At 41.9% G+C, this 26,197-nt stretch overlaps 2 protein-coding genes across 3 annotated transcripts in view; one reads left to right on the forward strand and one right to left on the reverse strand.

The window, feature by feature from the left end:
* The window catches only part of vps8 (VPS8 subunit of CORVET complex), a 42,167-nt gene that overhangs the window by 11,070 nt on the left and 4,900 nt on the right, over window positions 1-26,197 (reverse strand). The window contains exons 6-33 of one of the 2 annotated variants that reach the window (XM_068728396.1): window positions 25,282-25,336; window positions 19,520-19,644; window positions 18,119-18,205; window positions 17,945-18,012; window positions 16,835-16,988; window positions 16,492-16,551; window positions 15,264-15,371; window positions 14,716-14,796; window positions 14,487-14,588; window positions 13,652-13,726; window positions 13,147-13,182; window positions 12,855-12,945; window positions 11,884-11,930; window positions 11,717-11,806; window positions 9,563-9,609; window positions 9,145-9,367; window positions 8,849-8,938; window positions 8,361-8,412; window positions 8,209-8,251; window positions 7,538-7,610; window positions 6,960-7,079; window positions 3,363-3,434; window positions 2,913-3,032; window positions 1,893-1,949; window positions 1,673-1,755; window positions 1,109-1,193; window positions 674-772; window positions 231-320 (exon numbers count right to left, since the gene is read on the reverse strand). In XM_068728396.1, the coding sequence (XP_068584497.1) occupies window positions 231-320; window positions 674-772; window positions 1,109-1,193; window positions 1,673-1,755; window positions 1,893-1,949; window positions 2,913-3,032; window positions 3,363-3,434; window positions 6,960-7,079; window positions 7,538-7,610; window positions 8,209-8,251; window positions 8,361-8,412; window positions 8,849-8,938; window positions 9,145-9,367; window positions 9,563-9,609; window positions 11,717-11,806; window positions 11,884-11,930; window positions 12,855-12,945; window positions 13,147-13,182; window positions 13,652-13,726; window positions 14,487-14,588; window positions 14,716-14,796; window positions 15,264-15,371; window positions 16,492-16,551; window positions 16,835-16,988; window positions 17,945-18,012; window positions 18,119-18,205; window positions 19,520-19,644; window positions 25,282-25,336 (2,433 nt within the window). Of the gene's footprint in view, window positions 1-230; window positions 321-673; window positions 773-1,108; window positions 1,194-1,672; window positions 1,756-1,892; window positions 1,950-2,912; window positions 3,033-3,362; window positions 3,435-6,959; window positions 7,080-7,537; window positions 7,611-8,208; window positions 8,252-8,360; window positions 8,413-8,848; window positions 8,939-9,144; window positions 9,368-9,562; window positions 9,610-11,716; window positions 11,807-11,883; window positions 11,931-12,854; window positions 12,946-13,146; window positions 13,183-13,651; window positions 13,727-14,417; window positions 14,589-14,715; window positions 14,797-15,263; window positions 15,372-16,491; window positions 16,552-16,834; window positions 16,989-17,944; window positions 18,013-18,118; window positions 18,206-19,519; window positions 19,645-25,281; window positions 25,337-26,197 lie in introns of both variants that reach the window. The other variant, XM_068728388.1, reaches the window with a different exon arrangement.
* On the forward strand, window positions 21,239-24,109 carry LOC137878240 (DELTA-sagatoxin-Srs1a-like). Its single transcript, XM_068718462.1, has 3 exons — window positions 21,239-21,327; window positions 22,824-22,936; window positions 23,611-24,109. Exons 2-3 carry the CDS (start codon window positions 22,869-22,871, stop codon window positions 24,035-24,037), a joined length of 495 nt encoding a protein of 164 aa, XP_068574563.1. The 5' UTR covers window positions 21,239-21,327; window positions 22,824-22,868; the 3' UTR covers window positions 24,038-24,109.

Consider the following 26,197-nt stretch of genomic DNA (forward strand, 5'->3'; position numbering starts at 1 on the left):
TTGGACCGAAGAGCTTCCCTTTCCTATTTTGTCAAGGTTTATAGACCTTTGTGACAATCATGAAATTAATTTCAGTTCAAGTAAAAAATCATCTTCGGCAATTTTAGAGCAGCAATGTGCCGTTTGTATTTGTGTACTAGTGTGTAGTTGGTCGCATGCAGCCAGACTGTCAGTACTAATATTACCAGATAAAATAGAGATAATAACATTACCATTCATTTGGACTTTACCTGAAGCTCACAGATGATTTGTTGCACCTCTTGAGCAAAGTGAAACACCACCAGGTCAGCCGACTTGCTGGGGTCAAGGGTCACCAGCTCCTGTGAACACATTTTGCAGGGTCACTTACAGACACATCGTTAGCCTGAGAAAGTCCTACTTCATCTGTGTCCACAAAGCCATTTACCGTTTGATGCTAAAGGGTTGGTTCACACAAATGATTAGAAATTATCTTTTCTAGGTTCAGGCATCTGATCAGGATGCCTCCTGGATCCTGGATCATGCTTGACTACATATCCCATCTATCCTGGGGTACCTCTGGATCCCTCAGGAAGAGCTGGAGGACACGACTGTGGAAAAGGACCCTCTTCCTACCGTGCCTAGCCGGCTACCGCAGAGACGGGTCCAGAGATAAAGGGATTCTGGTATTCATGTGTGTCTATGAGACTCTGACCTTTATGTGTTGAAGTACTTTGTCCCTGACCGCTTGTTTCTCCTCAGGGCTGTAGCCGGGCATGGACAGCAGGTTGTGGATGTAGCTGAAGACCTCCCCCTGAAACACACACACACACACACACACACACACACACACACACACACACACACACATTTTAAATGCTTTATTTGATTCTGCCAATTGCATAACAATAGTCAACAGGACTCAAATATTGACAAAGGTCTTCTACATTCCTGTTTAAGTTTGGCTGAAATGCAACCTGGGAATCCACCATCTATCACCTGACAGTTAGACTTGTATGGGTTTTCAATGAGCTTATAAACTGGCTCCTTGTGAAACAACCTTGCCCCTGAACTCCAACTCCAGTCTCTCGTCTCAATACACCAAATACATGAATAGTATAGATACATCTGAAATGTATTACTGCGTTACCTTTCTGAGGGGGTCTCGCAGGTAGCAGTCAATGATCCGGTCATATAAATGTTTCTTCTCATAAAGAAATTCACAGATCTGGTAGCTGGAGGGCGAGACAGGGAGACACAAAGACATGTAGTAATAATAACAATAACAATGATGATAATAGTGAATTATAACTAATACGTTATATATATATATATATATATATATATATATATATATATATATATATATATATATATATATATATATATATATATATATATATATATATATATATATATATATATATAGTGATGTTAAAACTGCACTAATCATCAATATTTGATATTAACTATGGTTCATGTGTAATGTGACAGACAGAAGACATTATGACTTCATCTCCATGGAGCTTTTCAGCCTTTACATCCAAATGTACTGTTTGTTTCAGTCTCATCAACTCTGTCTCCAACATCAACAGACAGCTGCTTCCAACCAGAACGTTCTGACAGACTGTTCACTACCTGCATCACACAGCAGGCAGACAGAGACAGAGACTAAAGACACAGATGTCTTCCTCTTCCTTGGTCAGATACTCACAACTTGGCCTTCTCTGCCAGAGCCAACAACCTTCCTTCATTGAACTGGACCACACCCCCGACCTGCAGTAGCTCCAGCAAAACCTACAAACAGGTCAGAAAAAAAGACCGGTGAGATGACATGATGACATCGTCTAAAATCACAAATGGACAGCAGACATGAAGGTAGAGGTGTGCTGGGCAGACAGAGACAGAGACAGAGACAGAGAAACACGGCTAACCTGCTGCCTCTCAGTGTGTCTCGAGTCATCGTCTGGACAACACAGGAACTCCAGAACCTGGAAGACAAGAAGAGCAAAGATGAAGATGAAGGTGAAGGTGAAGTTGAAGGTGAAGATGAAGATGAAGATGAAGGGTACCTGAGGTTGGCTGCTCTGATAAATATTTTCTGTTTAGAGTCGGTAACTTTGCGATAAGCATAAAGGTTTGTTTGAGATAATATAACAAATATAAGGTTTAATAGTCATGGTGTGAATACAGTGAATCAATGGAAATCTATTTCATATTATATACTATGTAATAAAGGTTGTCTTAAAATAACGATTACATCATTTAAACGTCTGACAAAGAGGGAAAGATAAATTTAAATAAGTTAAGAGAGTTCTGTATCTGTGATGTCTTTGAACTAGTCTACACGTCTCTATTCACTTGTTGTTTATTGTTACACAAGCTTCATATATAATGGGTTCATTTTGATGCACAACAGTGTGAAATGCAACACGTCTGATGCCATGACTCCGTTTTGAACTGGTGTTATCAGTAATGACCACCTGACCCAACGAGTCAATCATCAGTCTCATCATTCTCAGCAGAGAACGAAGAGAATCTTTAACCGTGACAGATAAGACACTTTGTATGTCTGATTTGCTTTATTAGTTAAGACACATTACTTAAAAAGATGTGAACCACTGAGACCGGAAACATTTCAAAGGGCCAATACTCAAAATCTGAATCATAACATTTCAAAATGTAAAACATTACATTTGTAGTAAACATGCTGCGTTCTTTCCCCCATCAGATGAAACGGCCACAGACAGATTTGCACCCACATGTTTAGGTGTCTAAACTATTGATTGATGCCAGCCTGTTTATTTAATTCATTTAATTATCTTCCTGTTCCATGTGCACCCAGACAGTTTACCTGCACTGTCTATACAAGCAGCCAGATCTGAGTGAAAGTATCACAATAACTGAATCTACAATGAAACCCTGGAGGTATTTGGGGGGATCCGATTGGTTACCTGATCAAAGAGCTTCCTGTTCACAAAAAGCGTGTTGTCCGGTTTGGCCAACTGGCGAGCCAAAAACGTGAAGAGCCCGCCCACCTGGGATGGAGTGAAGTCTGGGTTGTCCACCATCACCTGGATAATCAGAAAGACATATTCATATTCAAAAGAAAGAAAAAGAAAAACTGTCACAGTAGTCATTTATCACAGAGACAAGATCAGCTACTGTTTGACATGGAGCCCTTCAAATGAGCTACATGCTGTCCGAGTGTGTTGTTGGGTTTAAAAAATACTGTGTGTATTAAAAAGAAACAAACATATCTTATATCTTATATCATACTGTGTCTTTAATACTCAACCAAGGTTTGTGCTGTAAATAGTTGTGTTTCTCTCTTTCGGCTCCACGCTGTCTTCACCATCAACAACCATGTGAAACAAACACAACAGCACATGGAAGGGTTTTACCTGAAGTAAGATGTCCACTATCCTCTGCTGGTACTCCAGGGCCTGCTTATCATTCTTAAAGTCTTCAAATGTCTAGAAGGAAGAAAGAACCAAATCTTAAATGACAGAAAAAACAACCTACACCTTTCAAAAGGTGACGGTTCAGTTTCCTAAGAAAGAACATGAAAACACAACCTGTAAGTGGTCTGGTGGAATCTCCAAAAACAATACTAATACTGAAACCTGGACTCAGTGAAGCCCCCTTTAATCGAACAATTCAAGATATGTGAAAGTTATAGGTGAAGTGGAGTTATAAGTATAGGTGAATCCCAGAAAGGTAGCCATGGGAGTCCCGCCTCTGGAGCTTAACCACCAATCCCAGAGCTTCCAACACCGACAGCCGATTGATTGACAACCTGGAAATTAATATTCCACTTTCTTTATTTCAGGCCCAACCATGGAACACACTGAGCATATACGGAAACCAAAACATGTTTTCTACAACAACACAGATGAGACACACAATTAAAGGAAGTTAGTGAAGAAACAGCAAAGAATGCACAAAGCAGTCAATCTCAGTATTCCTCTGGATATTATGACTATTAAAAATAAGTTAACTTCTATTCCATCTTCTATTTTTGGCTCTTATTCAGATGATTATGATTTATTGCACAGCGTTATGAAGTATGCATTCCACTACTTTCAACACATGACAAATACAACGTTTGAATCTTTGAAATCTGTCCTCACACTGATTGAACACCAAGAACACACAACATGTAGCTTTTTTGATTATATACGCCAAACAGTTTTAAAAAATCAAAACAATAATTCAGCTGCTGATTTGGAATCCTAGATCATTTCAAACCAATACAATAAATATATATATACGTATATATATATATATATATATATATATACGTATATATATATATATATATATATACGTATATATATATATATATATATACACATATATATATATATATATATATATATATATATATATATATATATATATATATATATATATATATATATATATATATACAGTTGTGGTCAAAAGTTTACATACACTTGTAAAGAACATAATGTCATGGCTCTCTTGAGTTTCCAGTTATTTCTACAACTCTGATTTTCCTCTGATAGAGTGATTGGAACAGATACTTCTTTGTCACAAAAAACATTCATGAAGTTTGGTTCTTTCATGACTTTATTATGGGTTAACAGAAAAAGTGATCAAATCTGCTGGGTCAAAAATATACATACAGCAGTGCTAATATTTGGTTACATGTCCCTTGGCCATTTTCACTTCAATTAGGCGCTTTTGGTAGCCATCCACAAGCTTCTGGCAAGCTTCTCGTTGAATCTTTGACCGCTCCTCTTGACAGAATTGGTGCAGTTCAGTTAAATTTGATGGCTTTCTGACATGGACTTGTTTCTTCAGCATTGTCCACATGTTCTCAATGGGATTTAAGTCAGGACTTTGGGAAGGCCATTCTAAAACCCTAATTCTAGCCTGATTTAGCCATTCCATTACCACTTTTGATGTGTGTTTGGGGTCATTGTCCTGTTGGAACACCCAACTGCGCCCAAGACCCAACCTTCGGGCTGATGATTTTAGGTTATCCTGAAGAATTTGAAGGTAATCCTCCTTCTTCATTATCCCATTTACTCTCTGTAAAGCACCAGTTCCATTGGCAGCAAAACAGCCCCACAGCATAATACTACCACCATCGTGCTTGATGGTAGGCATGGTGTTCTTGGGGTTAAAGGCCTCACCTTTTCTCCTCCAAACATATTGCTGGGCATTGTGGCCAAACAGCTCGATTTTTGTTTCGTCTGACCACAGAACTTTCCTCCAGAAGGTCTTATCTTTGTCCATGTGATCAGCAGCAAACTTCAGTCGAGCCTTAAGGTGCCGCTTTTGGAGCGAGGGCTTCCTTCTAGCACGGCAGCCTCTCAGTCCATGGAGATGCAAAACACGCTTGACTGTGGACACTGACACCTGTGTTCCAGCAGCTTCTAATTCTTGGCAGATCTGCTTTTTGGTGGTTCTCGGTTGACTCTTCACCCTCCTGAACAATTTTCTCTCAGCAGCAGGTGATAGCTTGCGTTTTCTTCCTGATCGTGGCAGTGACAAAACAGTGCCATGCACTTTATACTTACAAACAATTGTTTGCACTGTTGCTCTTGGGACCTGCAGCTGCTTTGAAATGGCTCCAAGTGACTTTCCTGACTTGTTCAAGTCAACGATTTGCTTTTTCAGATCCATGCTGAGCTCCTTTGACTTTCCCATTGTAGCGTTTGTGGGCGTTTGTATCCAATGAGCCCTATTTAAATGGCCTCAGAGAAGTCACCGGCTGTAGTCACTCATAATCACTCACAAGAAGTTAAGAGGCCATGCTATGAAGCTCATTTCATTGACACAACTTTCTAAGTCACTAAAATTGCTAATTCATGTTGCTGTATGTATATTTTTGACCCAGCAGATTTTGTCACTTTTTCTGTTAACCCATAATAAAGTCATGAAAGAACCAAACTTCATGAATGTTTTTTGTGACAAAGAAGTATCTGTTCCAATCACTCTATCAGAGAAAAATCAGAGTTGTAGAAATAACTGGAAACTCAAGAGAGCCATGACATTATGTTCTTTACAAGTGTATGTAAACTTTTGACCACAACTGTATATATATATATATATATATATATATATATATATATATATATATATATATATATATCCTCCAGTCAGTTATTAGACGGCACTAGTGTCTTCACTACCAGCTCATGGTATAAACTTGGTTCTAACTCAGAGATCCAGCAGAATGTAAGGCTTCTGGCATGCTGTAGAAAACTGAGGGTTTAAAGCTTCTCTAGAAGACATTCATTAATATAGCAGCAAACAACTATTTGCAGTGTAACTGGATAGTGTAGTGATGTCTACCGGAGCAGGAATGAAGCTTCTCTGTGCTTTGTATAAACAGCAGGGCCGATGCTGATACCGGTACGGCGTCCATATGCAGCGGTTAGCAGCGAGTAGAGAAGAGTAACGCCCATTCTCCGGTCCCCCCCCAGGTTAAAACTGGTAGATATGTCAGCACCTGTTAGGGCCGTTAGCATGGTTAGCTGCTAGCCGCCGGCTCAGACGTCTCGCTGTTTACAGCCATGTGCAGGCAGGCTGTTTGGGCTGGTGGTAGTGGGCCAATCACATCAACATTACCGTGAACTAGGAGTCGTGTTTCTGAGAACTTGATGGATTCAACTCTCTTTTAGCTCTGTCTTTGGTCTCTACCAACTCCTGAGGGAAACGCTAAACGAAGCGTTTTGTTCACCAGCTGTGTCTGCCGGTTGGTACTGAGTATATACCGGGTAGCATACAGGCGCTTCAAATAACATGACGAGAAACAAAAGCAGCACAGACGACACCGCAGCCTTTATACACAAAGTTATATAATTCAAAATCATCCTTTTTCTGCTCAAACATGAGTTTAAGATGTCTGCTTCAGGTGAATGGCATACTATAAGGTATTCAAGATGCAGTCACCCAGTCTTTCAATATGCTAAACACACATCGATCAGCATGACAAGAGTTAAAATGACGTGAAGAAACCTCACCATGGCGAGGACATTGAGGAACTCCCGGGTATCAAAGTGGAGGAGGGTACGAATAATCGGGAAAACCTCCTCCTCCTCCAACGAGTCGGCTGAATGGAGACGGATCAGGAACTCAAACACCTGACACAAAACACACACACACACACACACACACACACACACACACACACACACACACACAGAAACATTGGATTGTTACAACTTCAACAATAACTAGGAAAAAGGATTTATTGTAATTCAGTCACATCCTGCCGATACTAGATTTGTTTGAAAAGAACCTTTTGGCACAAATACTGATCCAGTGTATCGATCAGAGCAGTGAGTGATGGCGACTCATTAACATACAGCACCGTTTTAACCATATTTAATCATTCATCAGGGCCAAGAAATAATCCATAAAAAGCCTCAATCCTGTCGCACTTCCACACTGAACTCTGTAGAACAATGAACGTTTGACCAGTAGCAGTTTATCCTGCAGACCCTTGCAGGGTACAGGGAACACACACACACACACACACACACACACACACACACACACACACACACACCTGATGTTTGTCAAACAAGTATGTACATACCTGGTACTTGACTTGAACCACAAGATCTTCAGGGATATCTCCAAGTGGATATGCTCTTCCTGCAAGACAGCAGCTACACACACACACACACACACACACACACACACACACACATAAATGTATAGAGCACCCATATGCATGTATAAAGTATGAAACTGGAAAAAACTCAACTCAAAGTTTGAAACACAAGTTTACTTGATTTTTCGACAATCACCATTTTTGGCCAATTTGGTGCATTTGCATCAAAATCGATGTTATTTTTCCCTTTCTTCCCCTTAACAAGTATCAAGTATGTTGTATGATAAACTATATGTATTTATAACAATCTTGTCAGGTATATAAAGCTGATCCACTTCCAGTCTTTGATGGTAACATGTTACGCGTTGACTACCTGTCACACCTCTCTGCTCCATAAAGCCATGAACAGCAGACACGACTTTCAACTGCCTTCGTTCACAACATCAGGAACGCTAGAAGAGGAAAGCCATTCGTCCTGAGCTTTTGTGAAGTTGTGCGAATGCACCAACTGTTGGAGGTTGAATTGTAATTTGTCTGCTCAGTGGCAGTGATCATGCAGGAGCAGCTCTAGGCAGAAATGAAAGCTGTCCATAATGTGCAGTATGCCACAGACTAGTAAACTGAGGGACAGACTAGTATCTGTGTGAACTTACCTTATGTACACCAGGAGTTTGTTTCCCATCACCACCTCCTCATCTGTCCCAGAAGACAAAGAGCAGAGTCAAAGGTTTGAACTTAAAATACTATAGAGTTGCTTAAAACAGTTGGTGCTATGAACTCTGGGCTGTGTGGTTTCCTGCCTTACCTTTTAGGCTCCTCCCCGCTCTAAGTTGTGGGCCAATCACTGCAAAGAGTTTCTGAAAAAACAATTATTATGAATATTGTTCTGGACCTGATGTACAGTTCCTGTTAAACTGTTCATGTTGAGTAAAAACAGAGTCCATATTTTATATGAGCAATCTAAAATCAGAGAGGGAGCTGCTGACTGAACTCTTCATAAGACATTCAGTGTTTATGGCTACATTTAACACAGTATTCTGTTTCAACACTCCTTGCACTAATAATACATCAGGCCTGCAGATCTGTGAATATTATATGAGTATATATTATATTTTATGAGTAAAAGCGGTTTAAGGTGGAGTTAAGTGCATTTGATGACCCCAACCACTGGACAACCTAAAGGGTACAGAGTCCAAAAAGGTCAACATATTTCCATTTAATCCTTTGACTCAGACACTCAATTCAGCAAAAGACGTGCATCAACTCTGACATGATGAGAGCTGGAGCTCCTACCTCCATAGGTGTAATGTAGTCATTCATGCCGCTGTTGAAGACGTAGATCATTGCGTCGTAGAGTTGGTTCTCCCAACACACCTGAACCACCTGAGAACAGACAGAAGACTTTTACTGAAAATGGAAGCAGTGGAAATGTGGAGAGTAATCACTCTGTTAATGTAGCTCACTGATAGCTGCTGATCGCCGTGGTGGGCATTATTTACACTCCATACAGTCCTGCTGTACATCAACACACACACACACACACACACACACACACACACACACACACACACACACACACACACACACACCTGCTGTATGTCCAGGCTGGTCACATCCAGGTGGACGATGCATCTCTCCAGGCTGTCCATCATGCCATTGCCGTGGTAATGGGCCAGGAGGTCCCTCATGATGGGTGTGGTCAGGTGACCAAGACGGTCTGCAACAATGTACGACTCCAGTGACTCCAGGAAGACGCCCTTAGCCACCATGTTCTCCACCAGCTGAGCATACAGCTGGTTGAACATCAGGTCGCTACACACACACACACACACACACACACACACACACACACACACACACACACACACACACACACACACACACACACACACACACACACACACACAGGTTACCAGATGATCTTGTACAACTATACAGATCACTTCCGTTATTAGACAGTTATTAGTTATCCTAATATTTATGAATGCATATATACTGTATACTTACGCCCTCTTTAGCAGCAGGCAGTAATCCACCAGGACTGGAACCACATCCTGAACACACAGAGAGAGAAAGAGAGAAACGTTCAACGAATTAAGGAACATTTAATATGACAAGTTCTACAAGTACAATCCATCCATCCATCAATCGTGTACTTTTGTATTTTGATGCTTTGGCAACATTGTGAGAGAGAGAGAGAGAGAGAGAGAGAGAGAGAGAGAGAGAGAGAGAGAGAGAGAGACTTCAAATGTTGTTCAATCATGTCAGCAAAGAAGAGAGGACACACTCGTATACTGAGGAGCGGTGCTTCCCAACCCGGTCAGATAAACTCAAGAACTCCTCCATCAGTCACTCAAGTACTCCACTTCAAATTAGTAGTTATACTTTATCTGAGTATTTCCATTGTTTGCTACTTTATATTTCTTATCCACTAAATTTAACAAATAAATACTGTATTTTTTACTCCATTAGATTTATGTAATCTAACTAATTAGTATTGTAAAAATACAATGTTCTGTTGTGTATTAAACACTGGTTTGGTATGATCCCTTAGAATACAGATTAAGGAACAATCTGCATCACTGAACTGTATCTGAATGGAAAGCGTACCTGAGTAAATACAATTCAAATGGTCCTGATGTTGGCATGAAACAATACATCAAATACAGACTGGACCTTAAAGCACCATCTATAAATGGTTTATTACAACATGTCAAAATTACAAATTTGTTATCAAAAAGTTGCCACCAAACTCTCGCAACCTGCATTAAATGTAATAACTTCTTTTATTGAAAGGCTGTTACATTATCTGCAGTTATTACATAATGAGTTTCTATAGGGCTGGACACACATTTTAGGAAGTATTTCAGCCGCTGATCGCAGGATCTCAGTTTGTATAAAGATGACACAAATGAGATACAAAGTGTTAAATAGTGAAAGAAAGAAAATAAGTATATTTCCCACAATGTTGATATATTCAACAACAAAGCTGGACTGTTTGAAGCACTGTGCTCCACGATGCTTGAATGGAAGCTATGTGCCGACGCTGTATATGAGCTGTGACTGTGCTGACTCTGTGGCAGACTGGACAACGTACGGCGTGTTCTTTAAGACCTGTTCTTTAAGGCCTGTTCTTTAAGGCCTGTTCTTTAAGGCCTGTTCTTTAAGGCCTGTTCTTTAAGATGTGTTCTTTAAGGCCTGTTCTTTAAGGCCTGTTCTTTAAGGCCTGTTCTTTAAGATGTGTTCTTTAAGGCCTGTTCTTTAAGGCCTGTTCTTTAAGGCCTGTCCTTTAAGGCCTGTTCTTTAAGATGTGTTCTTTAAGATGTGTTCTTTAAGGCCTGTTCTTTAAGGCCTGTTCTTTAAGGCCTGTTCTTTAAGACCTGTTCTTTAAGATGTGTTCTTTAAGGCCTGTTCTTTAAGGCCTGTTCTTTAAGGCCTGTTCTTTAAGGCCTGTCCTTTAAGGCCTGTTCTTTAAGACCTGTTCTTTAAGATGTGTTCTTTAAGATGTGTTCTTTAAGGCCTGTCCTTTAAGGCCTGTTCTTTAAGACCTGTTCTTTAAGATGTGTTCTTTAAGATGTGTTCTTTAAGATGTGTTCTTTAAGATGTGTTCTTTAAGGCCTGTTCTTTAAGACCTGTTCTTTAAGGCCTGTTCTTTAAGATGTGTTCTTTAAGGCCTGTTCTTTAAGGTCTGTTCTTTAAGATGTGTTCTTTAAGGCCTGTTCTTTAAGGCCTGTTCTTTAAGACCTGTTCTTTAAGGCCTGTTCTTTAAGGCCTGTTCTTTAAGACCTGTTCTTTAAGATGTGTTCTTTAAGGCCTGTTCTTTAAGGCGTGTTCTTTAAGGCCTGTTCTTTAAGGCCTGTTCTTTAAGATGTGTTCTTTAAGGCCTGTTCTTTAAGGCGTGTTCTTTAAGGCGTGTTCTTTAAGGCGTGTTCTTTAAGACCTGTTCTTTAAGATGTGTTCTTTAAGGCCTGTTCTTTAAGGCCTGTTCTTTAAGGCGTGTTCTTTAAGACCTGTTCTTTAAGGCGTGTTCTTTAAGGCCTGTTCTTTAAGGCCTGTTCTTTAAGATGTGTTCTTTAAAGCCTGTTCTTTAAGGCGTGTTCTTTAAGGCCTGTTCTTTGAGGCGTGTTCTTTAAGGCGTGTTCTTTAAGGCGGTTAGCTTACGTGGAAATGCTGCTCCATCACTTGGATCTTGCCTTGTTCTGGACACTTCTTCAAAGCGTGCTCTGCAAACTGGAAAAGGATCTCTACCATCTGCAGACACAGGAAGTGTTACACGTTCAACGTCCTCCACAGCTTCACTACAGCAGGCAGCGGCTTTCCATTCTTACCTTGTCACCTACGACTCCCTTCCTTTTCAATGGATCTCCAAACAGGCCTGGAATAAACACACGTCACACCTTATTCTCTTCGCAGAACAACTGATAATACGGCACTCTTAACTACGCATAACTTTAAGCCTTAATCTTATTCAATAACGGGTGAGTTGTATTAAAATCTCCCCTGAACAGTTGGGATGAATATTAGCTGGAGACCAAAAACACGTTGTTGTTTTTGTACCAGGCTCTTAACTTGTTCATTCCTGCTGTACAGTTTGACATGGAGGTCTACGGAGATGAGCCAGTCTCAAATGTCCGTTTCATGATCTGCACAGACCTTTACAGTCACCAGTAAAACGAGAGGCAGACTTCACACCACTGCTTTTAGCTACTCCCATCAGGCAGCTACTTCACAAAAACAGAACGTACAAAAACTCTTGCATTCCTACTGCAATGTCCCTTTAAACAAGGCCAGACAGACCGTCACTGTCCTTTTAATGCAGCTTTGCACAGCAGTCTTATTCATCTATGGAACTGTGTTCAAATGTAAGTTCATTCATTGTGTGAGTGTATGTTTTTGTGTTGTTTGTGAGCACCTAACCCTGAGACAATTTTATAGAATATTATGTTTGAATTTTGAATCACGACAATAAAGCAAAGATAGGAAGTGGACCTTGAATAAATATTGTTTTAGTCAAACTCCTGTTTATAAGAACTACATATTTATGCTCAATTGCAAAGTATTTTGAGCATATGCTCCACTAAAGCAGAATATTAACTGAAACAATAAGACGGATGCTGAAACACAGCATCCGGAACTTGTTTTCAGTGTTTGGTTACATGGTGCATAATCCAGAACAAATCCTTCTACCACAGTCCTTGATCAAAGGACCACAACCTCCTCAGTAAACAGAAGAGGAAGCAGCAGTGATGAACACACTGATGAACAGGCTGCTGGATGTGTGACGTGCGTCATTACCCACCGACCACAGCTTTAGCAGTTCCCTCATGGAAGGACCAGGCCAGAGAGAGCGCCTCCACGAAGTGCTCCTGCTTCAGCAGGCAGTCTATGCGCTGGACACACGGACCGAGACGAAGACAGACATGGATCAAGTGCAAAGCAAGCGGTCTACTGACGTAAACCGAGTGTGATCCAGTTCAGAATTATGTGCCAGTTTTCGGAAATATGAATATTTGTCACCCCCAATTGTAATGTGTAATATGTAATTGATAATAAGTTACATTATTTAGAGACAGTTACAGACTCACACATACCTCTCTCCAACTCCTTAGAGCCATAATGTGAGCCGACTGCAAGACAAGAGAATATCGTACTGAACGGACGATTATGAAACCCAACTTTTTATTTTCACACACAATCTTCTCATGTGTGACAAAAAACATATTTCTAAGTAGACTTTATCAAATGCTATATAAATGCAATTAGATGCATGCTTTTTGCATCTAGTGTAATAAGTGAGAGCATTATTGTTTTTTACATTATTAATTAAGTGGAAATGTTTTAATTTCAATTCTAAAAACTTGTCATAAGTTGTAACTAGTATCAAATGACTACATTCTTCTATTACTACTACCTTTGTAAAATTCTGATGTATTCTCATTCTGACACAGTTCAACAACACTAAACTCTTTTGTCGCTGGTTTGCTTCGAGTCTTTGAGCTACGCCAGGATCTCGTCAGACTCTGGCTAAGATGTTAGAATGGTGTCTTTTCACTATTTACAACAAGCCACAGCTGTTACACACAAACAACACAGTACCTTGGTACCCAAATAGACGATCTGTCCCGCCTGGCTCGAGACCGACTGGTAGCAGGCCTTCTCTCCAACTAAAGCCTAAAAGACAGACACACTGTTAGACACACACAGAAATGCAGGCCAGAAGACTAGAAGATCAAGATGTCAGTATCAAGGGTTCTTCGTAAGACAAAGGGATTTTATTACAAAGAAGTTTTGTTGTCTGTAGTTCCTCTCATAAGGGGATTTGGGTGGAAGCTTTCACAGATGGTTCTAGGTAGAAGTCTTTATGTTGGGTTCCTGTTAGAACCCTCTGAATGGGTTCCAGGTGGAACAAGCCAAAGAACCCGATATGGTTCTAGATAGCACCTTTGTTTCTAAGAGTGAATAAAAACAGCAACGTAGTGGGAGCTTTTATTCCAATACTGTGCTCATGTGCTCGTAAAACTGCACACACACCACAGCTGGCGTCGCCAGCTGTGGTGTGTGTGCAGGAACCACGTTGGGCAGTACGTCTCCACCACATCAGTTTAGCTGTGAGGTTTTCTGCCTGTCACCACTGTATTGCTAGCCTGGCGCTACGTTAGCGAGTGCCTGGTCGAGAGAGAGAGGGTGTGTGTGTGTGACAATGAGTATGAAGTCAGCAGTAAAGTTACAATTGGGAGTGTAGTTGTGCAAATCCAATTCATTAGCACTATATGGAAGCGTCATTGTAAATTGACCTCTGACCCTGACCCGATGAATGTGAAGTTGGACCTCTGATTCTGTTGCCCACCAGCTAACCCCTCACCAAAGCCTGTGAGACATTCCCTCCAGTCGCCAGCGATTTGAAATGTCGGCTGTTATAGACCAGTTGCACCTGCTCCAAGTCCAGAGTCTCCAAAACCTCCTGACTGGGCCGGTCCACGACCTGCAGCTTTTCATGGCTGTCTACTAGGACCAGTGTACGACTGTTGATCCACTGCAGAGACACAGAGACACGGAGACAGGAGGAGAACAGGTCATTTACTTACAGTGAATAAAGGCACATCAGTTGCCTTTACTGATGTGCCTTAATGCCTTAACAAACATAACACGTTAGTACTTACACTTAGGCTAATGATGTCACAGCTTAGGTGAAGTTGTTTCTGTTTGATGACATGGATGGTCCCTGTCTCCTCCTTCTTCACCTGAACAACCAAAGCACAGAGGAGAACATTGAAACACTGACTGTTACTCTTAGGAAACACTGTTGAAGCACTTTAGACATCTGGGAAATATTACATCTTCTACGCAAATCTTACAAACGGACCCGTCACTCTCTTATTTGGGTTTTCAAGTCAGTCAGTTTTAGTTGATCTCAGCTCATCTCTCTCCCTGACATGCTAACAGGATTTTGTCCATGAAAACATGCAGATGCTGCATATTTATATTGTACCACTAATATAATGCAGCTGTCTTCTTATTCTAAAAGACAAACTGTCTCTCTGGTTTTAGGATCTTAAATATAACAGCAGGAGTGTTGATTGTGGTTCTAAGTAGTAGAAGTAGAAGATAGCCCCTAATTTACAGAAACAAATGAAAGAAAAAGCTAAACTTCTTTTGTGAATATTGTGTATTTTGCTACTTTGAAGTTAACAGGAAGTTGAGCAGATACCAGCAGGAAGTGGACTGTATCTCCTTTACAAAAAGCCAGGATCGGGTTGACCATCTTCTGAACAGGAACAAACTGCCAGGCGAGCTGAGGAACACTGGCTGGATCAGACTGGTGAGAGACAACGCATCACATCAGTAGTTAGTTCTTAATCAGTGTCATAAATGAATGTTCACAATGCTCATTGTAAATAAGGCTGAATATTTCCCCCTGCGCGAGACACACAGATGTTTACCCATCATTCATTTCATCATCTAACCCTGTGCTTTTCCTTCTGAGACATGATGTCTTTAGTGAAAAGGTCTATTCAGTGTCATGGTGGAGGAGAAAACTGCAGAAGAAGAGACCATTGTTGTGGTGAAACTCGGAGCCCTGGAGCGCCTCGGTGGCTGAGAGGTTACATCAAACGACACTTAACCGCAAGGTGGGCGATTGTGGCGCATGGGGTAGAGCGGGTCGTCCACCACCGGCAAGCTGGGCGGTCCGATCCTCGGCTACCTCGTGTCCTGTGGCCAAGTAAGACACTGAACCCCTAACTGCTCCCTGTATACTAGGGATGGGTGAAGAGAATAAATGTCCCCACTGCGGCACTAATAAGGGATTGATTATTATTATTATTATTATTATTATTATTATTATTTATTACAGCCAGCAACCCGTGTTGCGTGCCGTACACTCCTCTCTCCTCCCGTTTCCTGTCTACTTCTTAACAGCCAAACTGTCCAATAAGGAAAATAATCTTTAAAAAAATTGTTTGAGACACTAATCATGGTTAACTACTGTTACAACACTGATCATATTTATAATGAGAACTAGCAGGTTTCACAGAAGCTCACAGAAAGCAACTGAAATAAGAGAGATGCTTGAATGTGTGAACACTTCTTAATTGTGCTGTGTTCCAGTGATGGCAGACAGTAAGAAGATACCAAAACAACTTACTGTACTTACTGTGCATTCAATCACTTACGCTAACTGATAACCTCAGAGCGTTTTTTTCCGTGTGATTCATTGGTTGTTTAATTTACTATTTCTGTAAAATCCATCCCAACCTTTTATTGACAAACTGCTACAACTGTTGCAAATTCACATTGCTGCTGGCATCTCAAAATATTCACAGGCAGATATTTTGCAATTCGGTGTCATTTATTTGCCTCGCCCCCGATGTGTGAAGGGATCTGAATATGACATCGTATCAATGAATCCGGGCCAACATGCAGACAAAGATACGGACCTTGCTGTAGGGAAACGTCATCCAGACTTTCAGCGAGGGCTTTAGTCCAATGACCAGAATCTGGTGAGAGAAAACCAGAAGGCAGAAACATCACACACTTGACACACACTGAGTGGGTAAGCAGAAGATGGAGGATGCACTGTGTTGTGAGGATTGTGTAGCGGCACACCCCTGCTTGTTTAGACATTGCCTCCTAATAAAAGACACGGGCTCAGTGACTCACAGTGGGTTCACGTGTGATCCGATCACAAGTATGTCAGTTCACACCTGGCATTAGAATCCCCCAAATTTAACGAGTGCAAGATTTAATTTTTAATAGTAATTACCGCCTGTGTTTGCGTACCTTAGTGAGAGAGGCCATAGCCAGCAGAGAGTACTGTGTGATGGGATGGTCTCTGAAGTCTGGAGGAGCTCGCAGCGGTTCAATGCAGCAGACCTCCCCTTTAGAACCACTGAAGAGACACCGAGAGTCACAGGACCGCATCCCCATCACCCTCCTGAGAGGAGAGACGACTGCAATCATGATCGGTGCAAGGGACTGCGTACATGGTCCTCCCACAAGTGTGTGTGTGTGTGTGTGTGTGTGTGTGTGTGTGTGTGTGTGTGATCTTCTCAGAAGCTGCAGTGTTGTCTCCTGTCATGCATTTATGTCATTCTGTTGATTGTTTGGATAACACATTTTTATGTGAAACAAGAGAAAAAAAAACGTTATCTGATGTTGTATCTTTCCTTAGATACCATCGAAGCTACAAGATATGAGATCGGGAGCATTTTGATTGCCTCTCCACGGTTCTCAACTTGGCGACGCCTGAGCCGGCAGCTGGTAGCTAACGCTGCTAACGGCGTTTAGAGGGGTAACCGGGACGTGGGTGTCGGTCAGGACGGCGTTATCGGCTGTAACCGCCGTATGAGAGCAGTGCAGAGCAGCAGCCGTGCGCTAACCAGTGGAGCACGCTAACATGCACTAAAAACACACGTCTGGCCCGCCTATGTCAACAAAGCATGGAGGAACTTGGATTACAAAAACACACAGATGGAGAAAGCGACTTCATTCTCTGCTCAGGTAGACATTACACTGGATTTGCTTTTACCTGAACACTCCGATATCTTCAGATTGTACTTTGGATCTTTCAGTGCAACATTTTTAACATTCTCATGTATGACCCTTGACCCAATGGCGTGGTTTTAAAAATATTGTTATCCAATTTTTGCTCTCCAAACATGTTAAAATGCACATCTTTAGATCAGGGAAATCAACACTTTATCACGGGGTAAGCTTTGGACCTCAGTGACAGTCAGAGAGTCAGACTACAGCAAACAATTGTAACAGAAATCAGGTCACAGGCTGTTCTAGGCAACAAAAGTTATGTTACAATCCCAACATCCCACAATGGCAATACAAAAGGATTAATACATGTACATTGTTATATATAGTACCTTGAAAGTCATTTACCTGAAAGCCAGCTCGAAAACTGATCCTCCACTGTCATTGCACACGGCAAGAGTCGGGTCATCTGTGAACTGAAGACACAAACACCAGGAACTAGTAGTGTCAGGGATCCAACTCATGTACCATACAGCCGTGTGTGTGTGTGGTGTGTGTGTGTGTGTGTGTGTGTGTGTGTACCTTCACATGCAGTATAGCTGTCCCTGGAGGGTGGGCATCAGTGATTGTTCTCAGGAGCTTCCCACTGGCTAGATCCCACATCGTGATCTAATCATTCAGACAGATTGTTGAGGACTTCAAACAAAAGGTTTGATTTAAGACAAAGACGAGTTCTTTAATTGATATAAAATGAATTTAATTGGCATTGATCATTTTTAATATACTATTCCCGTCATTTCATTTAGTTCATGATATTTGGCATAAGCTACATTAACAAAATGATGTCAACGCTCCAAATACACTCGAATACAGAGTGAAGAGTACGAGGCTGTTTAAAACTCGACATGAACGGCTTCCTTGGATTCTGGAGAAGTGTGTCTCTACGAACTGTCCCTGTCAGTCTTTGCTGTTCTAGAGTGAGAAAACCAATATTGTAACACATTTGTTAATGAAAAATATGTGTGATTACAGCTTGATTATTTTCATAACCTACCCATTGTTATTTTAATGCATTTCTCTTCTTTTCATTCTTTCTGCTTTTGTCTATTTTTCCACATGGAAATTGTGGAACTGCATGAATATTGTTGCATCCCCACCAGACAGGGCATCATATTTGCACATAGTGCGCATGAAGGACGGCATCATTTACACATTTTCTCATTCGCGTTGACCCCATCTTGAAAAACAGAACAGTAAGTTCAGATCTCCTAATAATTAGTTTGTTGTTCACAAAATATTTGAATTTCCCTTCAATCAAATTGTACGTGTGTGGCACAAAGGTTGAAGTACAATATGCACATTATTTGAGGCATCACATGCATTATGATAAAATGGTAATTGTACTTTTATGACGCCTTTCTAGTCTTCCGACCGCTAAAAGCTACCATGAAAGGTGCCACCTGCCCATCGGGACCTAACCGTTCACTTCAATCCCACAGAAACAATTCGGGGTTACGGGTCTTGCCCAAGGACGCATCGACATGGACTGGAGGAACCGGAGAACCGGGGATGGACGATCTTCTGATTGGGAGAAGAGCTGCTCTTCCTCAGAGCCACAGCCGCCCGTTCCATGACCAGGTCCGGTTTGTTCTTTACTGAACCACCGTAGCTAATTCATTGCTGTGGATTTGTTTGGGGGCGGTTGGTATGGATGACATTTTATGGCAAATTTTATGGTCAAGAAACTGCCCAGAAGAACTATTTGTTCACAACTATACCGGCTCACATTTAGCCTTTTAAATCATAAGTGAATAGGTAGGTTATGTTATGAACCAGTACACCGCCAGCACTAACTCAAACCATCCGTAAAAACCACGTTGAACTTTAACAGTGTCACGTCTCCACCCTCTTTTGAACTCTAATGAACGCCCAGTCAACGAGATTGTGTGCGATTGTACGTAATGCGTGTCTGAGTATTTATACCTGTCCTTTGGCGAACCCGCAGAGAAGTCGCGAGCAATCGTGGTTGATGCTGAGGGCGGAGACGGCTCCGAACTCTGCCCCGGTGGCCTTGGTGCCCAGACAGAGCCGCAGAGCCTGATTAGTATCTGGAGAGGAAGACGAAGGGCATGTGTCACTGTTGAAGCACGGGACAGACTTAGAAAAGGTGTGGATGGTGAAAGAAATGTAAAAAAAAAAAAAAAAAAAAGACAACACCAAAACACAACACACGTCACCAAATGAAAAACTGGAAATAAAGAAAAACTGCCAATCGCAAACCAAATCAAAGAACAAAGCATGCGCTAAAGTAGCCAAACCAAAATGGACATGAGCGGCGATGTCTCAGAGCCAGTCAGGTTTAACACAGGATGAACATCAACAGCTGACAGGGCGTCCGTACCTTTTCCTGCCCAGGCATCATGTCAGCAATGTAAAGAGACATGGGTCAGCCCTGCTGGGACCAGCCCCGATCAAACCCAGCAAAACCCAAACATCACAGCATGAAATCAAGACATTTTGTATCTGTGGAGAGCAACAGCTCTTGCTCAGCACACTGCCCTAAACGAATAGGATTGTGCTGGTGAAGCATGTCACATTAAATGAGCCGAGTTCCTCAGGAGGAAGAGTCTGTTCTGTTCTTTCTAGTAAACAGCCTCAGTGTTACATCTGCTGCATATACATGCAGCAGATGTAACACTGAGGCTGTGTGCTGGAGAGGGAGCCCTCCTCTTCTGCTCTACCTGAGCTTTATTCCATGTTTCCCCATTAAAAGGTTTTTTAGGGGGGAGATTTCCCTTCAAAAAGTAACTTTAACCTTAATTCAATCATTGCATACATACATACAGGTACCTACATGAAAGCAGTGGGGTGTGGTGGGTTGGCCCTGTACTCCCACTGCTGTCCATTATTAATACACCCAATAACTGCAGAGTCATCCGATGAGTCAGAGTTCAGAAATCGAGCACGGAGAAATACTTCTCTGTGGCCCAACGCCCCAGGAGGAATACCATGTATAGAACGTTTGTGTGTGATGAATCGTTGTGATCGCTGACTCTTATCAGTGGAGCTCTGAAGATTCTATCAACGCGTGTCTTTATTATGGAGACACGTTATAACGCAGCTTGTTTAAAGATGCTGCTGGATAACAGGCGTTAGATACACTTCTAGTCGTTCACAGCACTGCAGTCAGGGATCTACACACCGTAGACGCAGCAACGGGAGGGTGAAGCGTCTCGCTCAAGGACACATTGACGTGAGAGTAGTAGTAGAGCAGGAGCCGGGGATCGAACCGCCGACCCTCTGACAGAAAGGCGGCCCTGCTCTCCACTTAGCCACGGTCACCCCAGTCTCATTTCATGGTCTAATTTCACGGTCAGTTCATTAGCGTATTGCGGCTCCTCATACTCGGTGTTGTAGCGTTTCCCAGTGTTTCCTAGCAGGCCACTCAGCCCTCACCCTCCTGACGACGCCCTGTACAAACAATGGCTACCCTTTTCTTTAAAGGCTCAAACAAAAGAAGGTCCAAATAAAAGCTATCGTTGATGTAAACACTACGATCCAATCGTTTCACGGTGATAAGGTGTCGGCGAGGTCCGGGAACAGAGAGGGGGGAGCTGATACCGGACAGGAGATAAGGAGGGAGTCCACTGGTGCCTGAAGGTCCTGATTACCTGAGTCAATAACACCTGGTGTGTGAGCAGCTCCAGTAGTGTGACTGGACCACCACAGCCTGCCTTAGACCCGGACCAACGCTGTCAGCTCCAACAACTGGTTTTGCGGATCCTAAAAAGGTATTTCTATGATTCTTTTAGATTATTCCGGCTCAGCGTGTGGGCTGATGATGCTGATGATGAGGTCCATTTCCTCTTCATCATTTGTTTCACTTCAAGTTGTGTCCACTTCTTACCAGTGTGTCGTGTTCTACTCATTTTAAAGCCCTCTGAGGCAAATGTGTGGGCTGTACAAAAACAAATGAAATGATAAAATGTAATCAGTCTATTGGTACGTCACTCATTAATTAAATTAGTTAATTTTAGTGGATCCAGCTGGAAGCCTTGGTTAAAGAGGCAGAACTTGGGGCAAGAAGCCATGTTGTGTCTTTTATTGATTTAGAGGTTATTGATTTAGAGGTAGATATGTTTATACTCATATCTGTAGAGGGCTGCGAGCTCCAGGCTCCAGCACTACCGAGAAGATGAAGCTCAGAAAGTCATGGATTAATGTGACTGTTTGAAAGAAAATGTCTTGAATGCGTCTCCTCTTTAATCTTCAATGAAAATACAGTAGATCAGTGTTTTCCATACATACAGCTATATTTTCTTTTTTGTTTCTTTTCTATTTCAAGAAGTTAAATCTTATTTCATTGTAGAGCTTCATACAAAAAAAATAATATTTGCACTGCAGCACCTTAAATACAGTATTATTTAATAATTCATTTAAGAAAGCCTCCTTTCGTACGCACTATCACCTTCTCTCCTAAAGAGCATACAGCTGGATGTAGAGCACTGGACGGTACTATAACAACGCTATTGTCGCCTATTTCAGCCGCCATTGTCCTGCTTATCTGCTGTCTGCACGTTGTTTTTGGGCACCGTCACTGTATCCTGTGCGATTCTCATTCTAAACCAGGATGATGATTTGTGTAGCTAGACCTTTCTTTGGTGCTTAAACGTCGTGAGGTCTGACTTAGCAAGAGTAAAGTGCATGTAAACTCTCAGAGGACTCTACACACTGCAGATTAAGAGAACGCATGGATAAAATACATGCAAGCTAAGAAAACACCTCTTCAAACACAGGAAACACAACCACACACAGAAGATGAGCTTTGCTTGTGTGTGGAGTTCTCAGGTTCACCACAGTATGCCTTAGTCAACATGTCCGCTGTGAGAAATAACATTTCAACTTTTTGTAAATTAGGAGTTTCAACAGTTTCCATTGGGACAAACATGACAAGCTACATAGAGATACATGAGCGCTGGCTCTGCCTGTGAACATGATACATGTAAGCCAGCGGGAGGATTAACACAAACCAGAGCTTCAGAAGTAAGTCAGCTCTTACAGGTGGTTAATAACAGAGGCCACCTTCAACCTAACTAGTGAGAACAGAAGAGACGTATGGCACCACCTGTTCTGATGGAAGTGGTGCTGTGGAAATGAAGTTCATTATGCAGCCTTCAGTCATCTTAAGAGAACACGCTTTGTAAATTATGCCTTTGACTGTAGACGTTCAGAGAATCACACCACAGCTCTCAACAAAGAGAAAATGATGACGCCGTCTTGTCTCTAGGTCACAACCCGCCTCCTCCCGGCCGCCACTCCACACTTCATCACCATGCCTCATCGCATCTGCTCCGTTGAGATTAACAACAACTCCGGCTGCTACACTCTCTCCAACCCAAGGTTATGCATTGCTTTTGCTCATGTCTAATTCATAAGGTATTGAGAGTCCATGTAAACCTGACATCAGCAGTTTCCTGGTTGTATATTGTAAGAGTCAATGTTGTTTGAACAGAATAGACAGAGACGGGACAATACAGGTAGATAGATGGAGTGGATTCACTTGCAGGTGCCACCACCTCAAGCTACATTGTTCCCATTAGTAAAACTGACCCGACTTAAGTGACTTTACCGGGAACGTTTATTGGGTCGAGGTTCTAAGCCAGCTGGGGCGATACTAGAAGGTGGAGTTACAACACTGCAGATCAGACCCCTGATGTGTCACTAGCGGCACCACGGACACAATCACACCACTTTAACTAGTATCAGTTGTGGCCAATAGTTCCAATGCAGGGACATTTTTTCTACATATTGTAGACAACAGCGTGCTTCCAGATGTGGGTTTGAGCTTTTCTGTTTCAACATGACAAAGCCAGGTTCCATAAAAACATGGTTTTCCCACTTTAGTGTAGAAGAACTTGTCAGAGCTCTGACCCCAAACCAACACCTTTGGGATGGAGTGGCTGACCTCACTTAGGGTTCTTGTAGCTGATGGAATGACATGTAATCACACCACTCCATCTACGGAATGATGTGGAGGAGGAGGTTTCTGAAAGACCCTGTCCCTCTGTGTTCAGGGTGTTCACTGAGAGCGGCTGCTGCGAGGTCCCTCTGCCACCCATGGTGGGTCCCTACTCAAACGGCAGCGCATTGTTCAACAAGAGCACCGGCAGCGCCACCGGTGCCGTCGGCGTCTTCACCTACGACCTTTTCAACGCCGAGCTGAACGACTACAGCCACTCCATGGCTGCCATGTTCTCCGTGCCCTACGACCGGAACCTCTACTCCAACTGGTTCGCTGTGGGGATCTTTGACCGAGGAAACAACTGCGACTACGATCTTTACGACGTCATGTACAACGGAAGTGAAAATAATTTTGTAAGAGCAAAGGCTGATGGCTCCTGCATTTCCTATGAGGGCGACTATGTTATCGTCAGCGCCTCCATGTCAGACTCCGGTGAAGCGGTCCTTAGGGTGGATATCAGTGATACTGGCATGTATTAAAGCAAAGGAAGTCAGATCCTGTCCTAACCAGACGATCACAGTAAATGTAATAAAATACTTCAGTAGAAGTAAAGCTCAATCAACTGGTCACTAGCTGCAGAGGTGCTTTTTAATCAATATAGTTAACATATCAGTTATTGATGATTGTAATGTTGAAGTTAAAGTTGATGCCTAATTGCAAATAAAGAATACTTTGCGTGTCCTTCAGATCACGTCTTCATGAAAATGGTCATACATGTATTGCGTTCTCTCTGACACGATGTAAATGAAGTCGATATGATGAACTTGTTTTTTGTCCTTACATCGCCGGTCAGCTCTTTGATCTGGTGACAGCCAGACGTTTCCCATCATGCCCTGTGGTCGTGCAGTTGGTGAAGATCAACTGTGGCGCGCGGCTCTAAAAACTGCGGCCGCCTCGATCACGTGCGCATGTTGTCATGCAAGTCGGGATCAAGCTTCTCATCTCCAACCAACCTACAGTTAGTAAGTCCAAAACACGTAAACAGCGGGATATTTGTGTGATTTTAACAGCCGTGGATGCTTTAGCCCCGCCCCCCAGCCCTCAGCCCAGCCTCGTTCTCATTCACAGGAACAGAGGAGGGACAATAACTCTGTATTCAGCCGTTAGTGCAACTTTTAGGACTTAATGACAATGAATGTTCTTTGAGACAGCAGATGGAGAGACGCTGTGCCGCTGCCAGAGTTGAGTCTGAGCAGCGAGTCGGTGAAAGGTCTGAAAAGTACAATGCTGTTCATAAAACATTTGGGAATGTAGCCTGTCTGTCTGAAGGGCCTGTCTTTTTTTGGCCCATCATTTCTCCACGCCTGCCTTGCCATCTTATCCATTTTGTCACTCTAGTTGTGTATACGCTCTGTTTAATGAGGCACTGAGCCCAGATAGGGAGGGGTTTAACGATGTGATTGGGCCAGCCCAGTGTCCATTAAGAATCTAATTGGCTGATCTAGCCTACCTGACAATCATGTCATCCCAAATGACGGGGCAGCCCACCAGGAAAGTGCCCTGAGACTTTAGCACCCCCTAGAGGTAGTCTCTAAAATGACCCTGATGCAGACAGTAAGGCACACCACTGCTTTGGCTATGCACTGTGATAACAAGAAGTAACCGGGAACTGAACTAATCAATGTTTTCTACACTGTTTCTGTGACGTTTGCATTGTAAAAATATGAAAATATAATTTACACCACTGTGTGTATAAAAGGAGCATAATCAAGTTTGGACTCACCGAAGACCAGAGCCAGACCATGAGACGTTCCTACAGCAATCACACCCGACACGGTCTGAACAAAAAGAGGACATAGTCATGTATACACAATCATGTATACATAATCATGTATACATACAGCAGACACAATCATGTATACATAGAGCAGACACAATCATGTATACATAGAGCAGATATAATCATGTATACATAGAGCAGACACAATCATGTACACATAGAGCAGACACAATCATGTATACATAGAGCAGATATAATCATGTATACATAGAGCAGATATAATCATGTATACATAGAGCAGACACAATCATGTATACATAGAGCAGACACAATCATGTATACATAGAGCAGATATAATCATGTATACATAGAGCAGATATAATCATGTATACATAATCATGTATACATAAACATGTATACATAGAGCAGACACAATCATGTATACATAATCATGTATACATAAACATGTATACATAGAGCAGACACAATCATGTATACATAATCATGTATACATAAACATGTATACATAGAGCAGACACAATCATGTATACATAATCATGTATACATAAACATGTATACATAGAGCAGACACAATCATGTATACATAATCATGTATACATAGAGCAGACACAATCATGTATACATAGAGCAGACACAATCATGTATACATAAACATGTATACATAGAGCAGACACAATCATGTATACATAATCATGTATACATAGAGCAGACACAATCATGTATACACAATCATGTATACATAATCATGTATACATAGAGCAGACACAATCATGTATACATAGAGCAGACACAATCATGTATACATAGAGCAGACACACAGATATAATCATGTATACATAGAGCAGACACACAGATATAATCATGTATACATAGAGCAGACACACAGATATAATCATGT

The sequence above is a fragment of the Cebidichthys violaceus genome, unplaced genomic scaffold, assembly GCF_023349555.1.
Source record: "Cebidichthys violaceus isolate CVI_PGR_0920_01 unplaced genomic scaffold, fCebVio1.0.p SCAF_10, whole genome shotgun sequence".
Classification (NCBI taxonomy): domain Eukaryota; kingdom Metazoa; phylum Chordata; class Actinopteri; order Perciformes; family Stichaeidae; genus Cebidichthys; species Cebidichthys violaceus.

Coding starts and splice junctions, on each gene's coding strand:
- LOC137878240 (XM_068718462.1), top strand. CDS start 22,869: ATGCCTCATCGCATCTGCTCCGTTGAGATTAACAACAACTCCGGCTGC. Junction 22,937..23,610: donor TACACTCTCTCCAACCCAAG/GTTATGCATTGC, acceptor CTCTGTGTTCAG/GGTGTTCACTGAGAGCGGCT.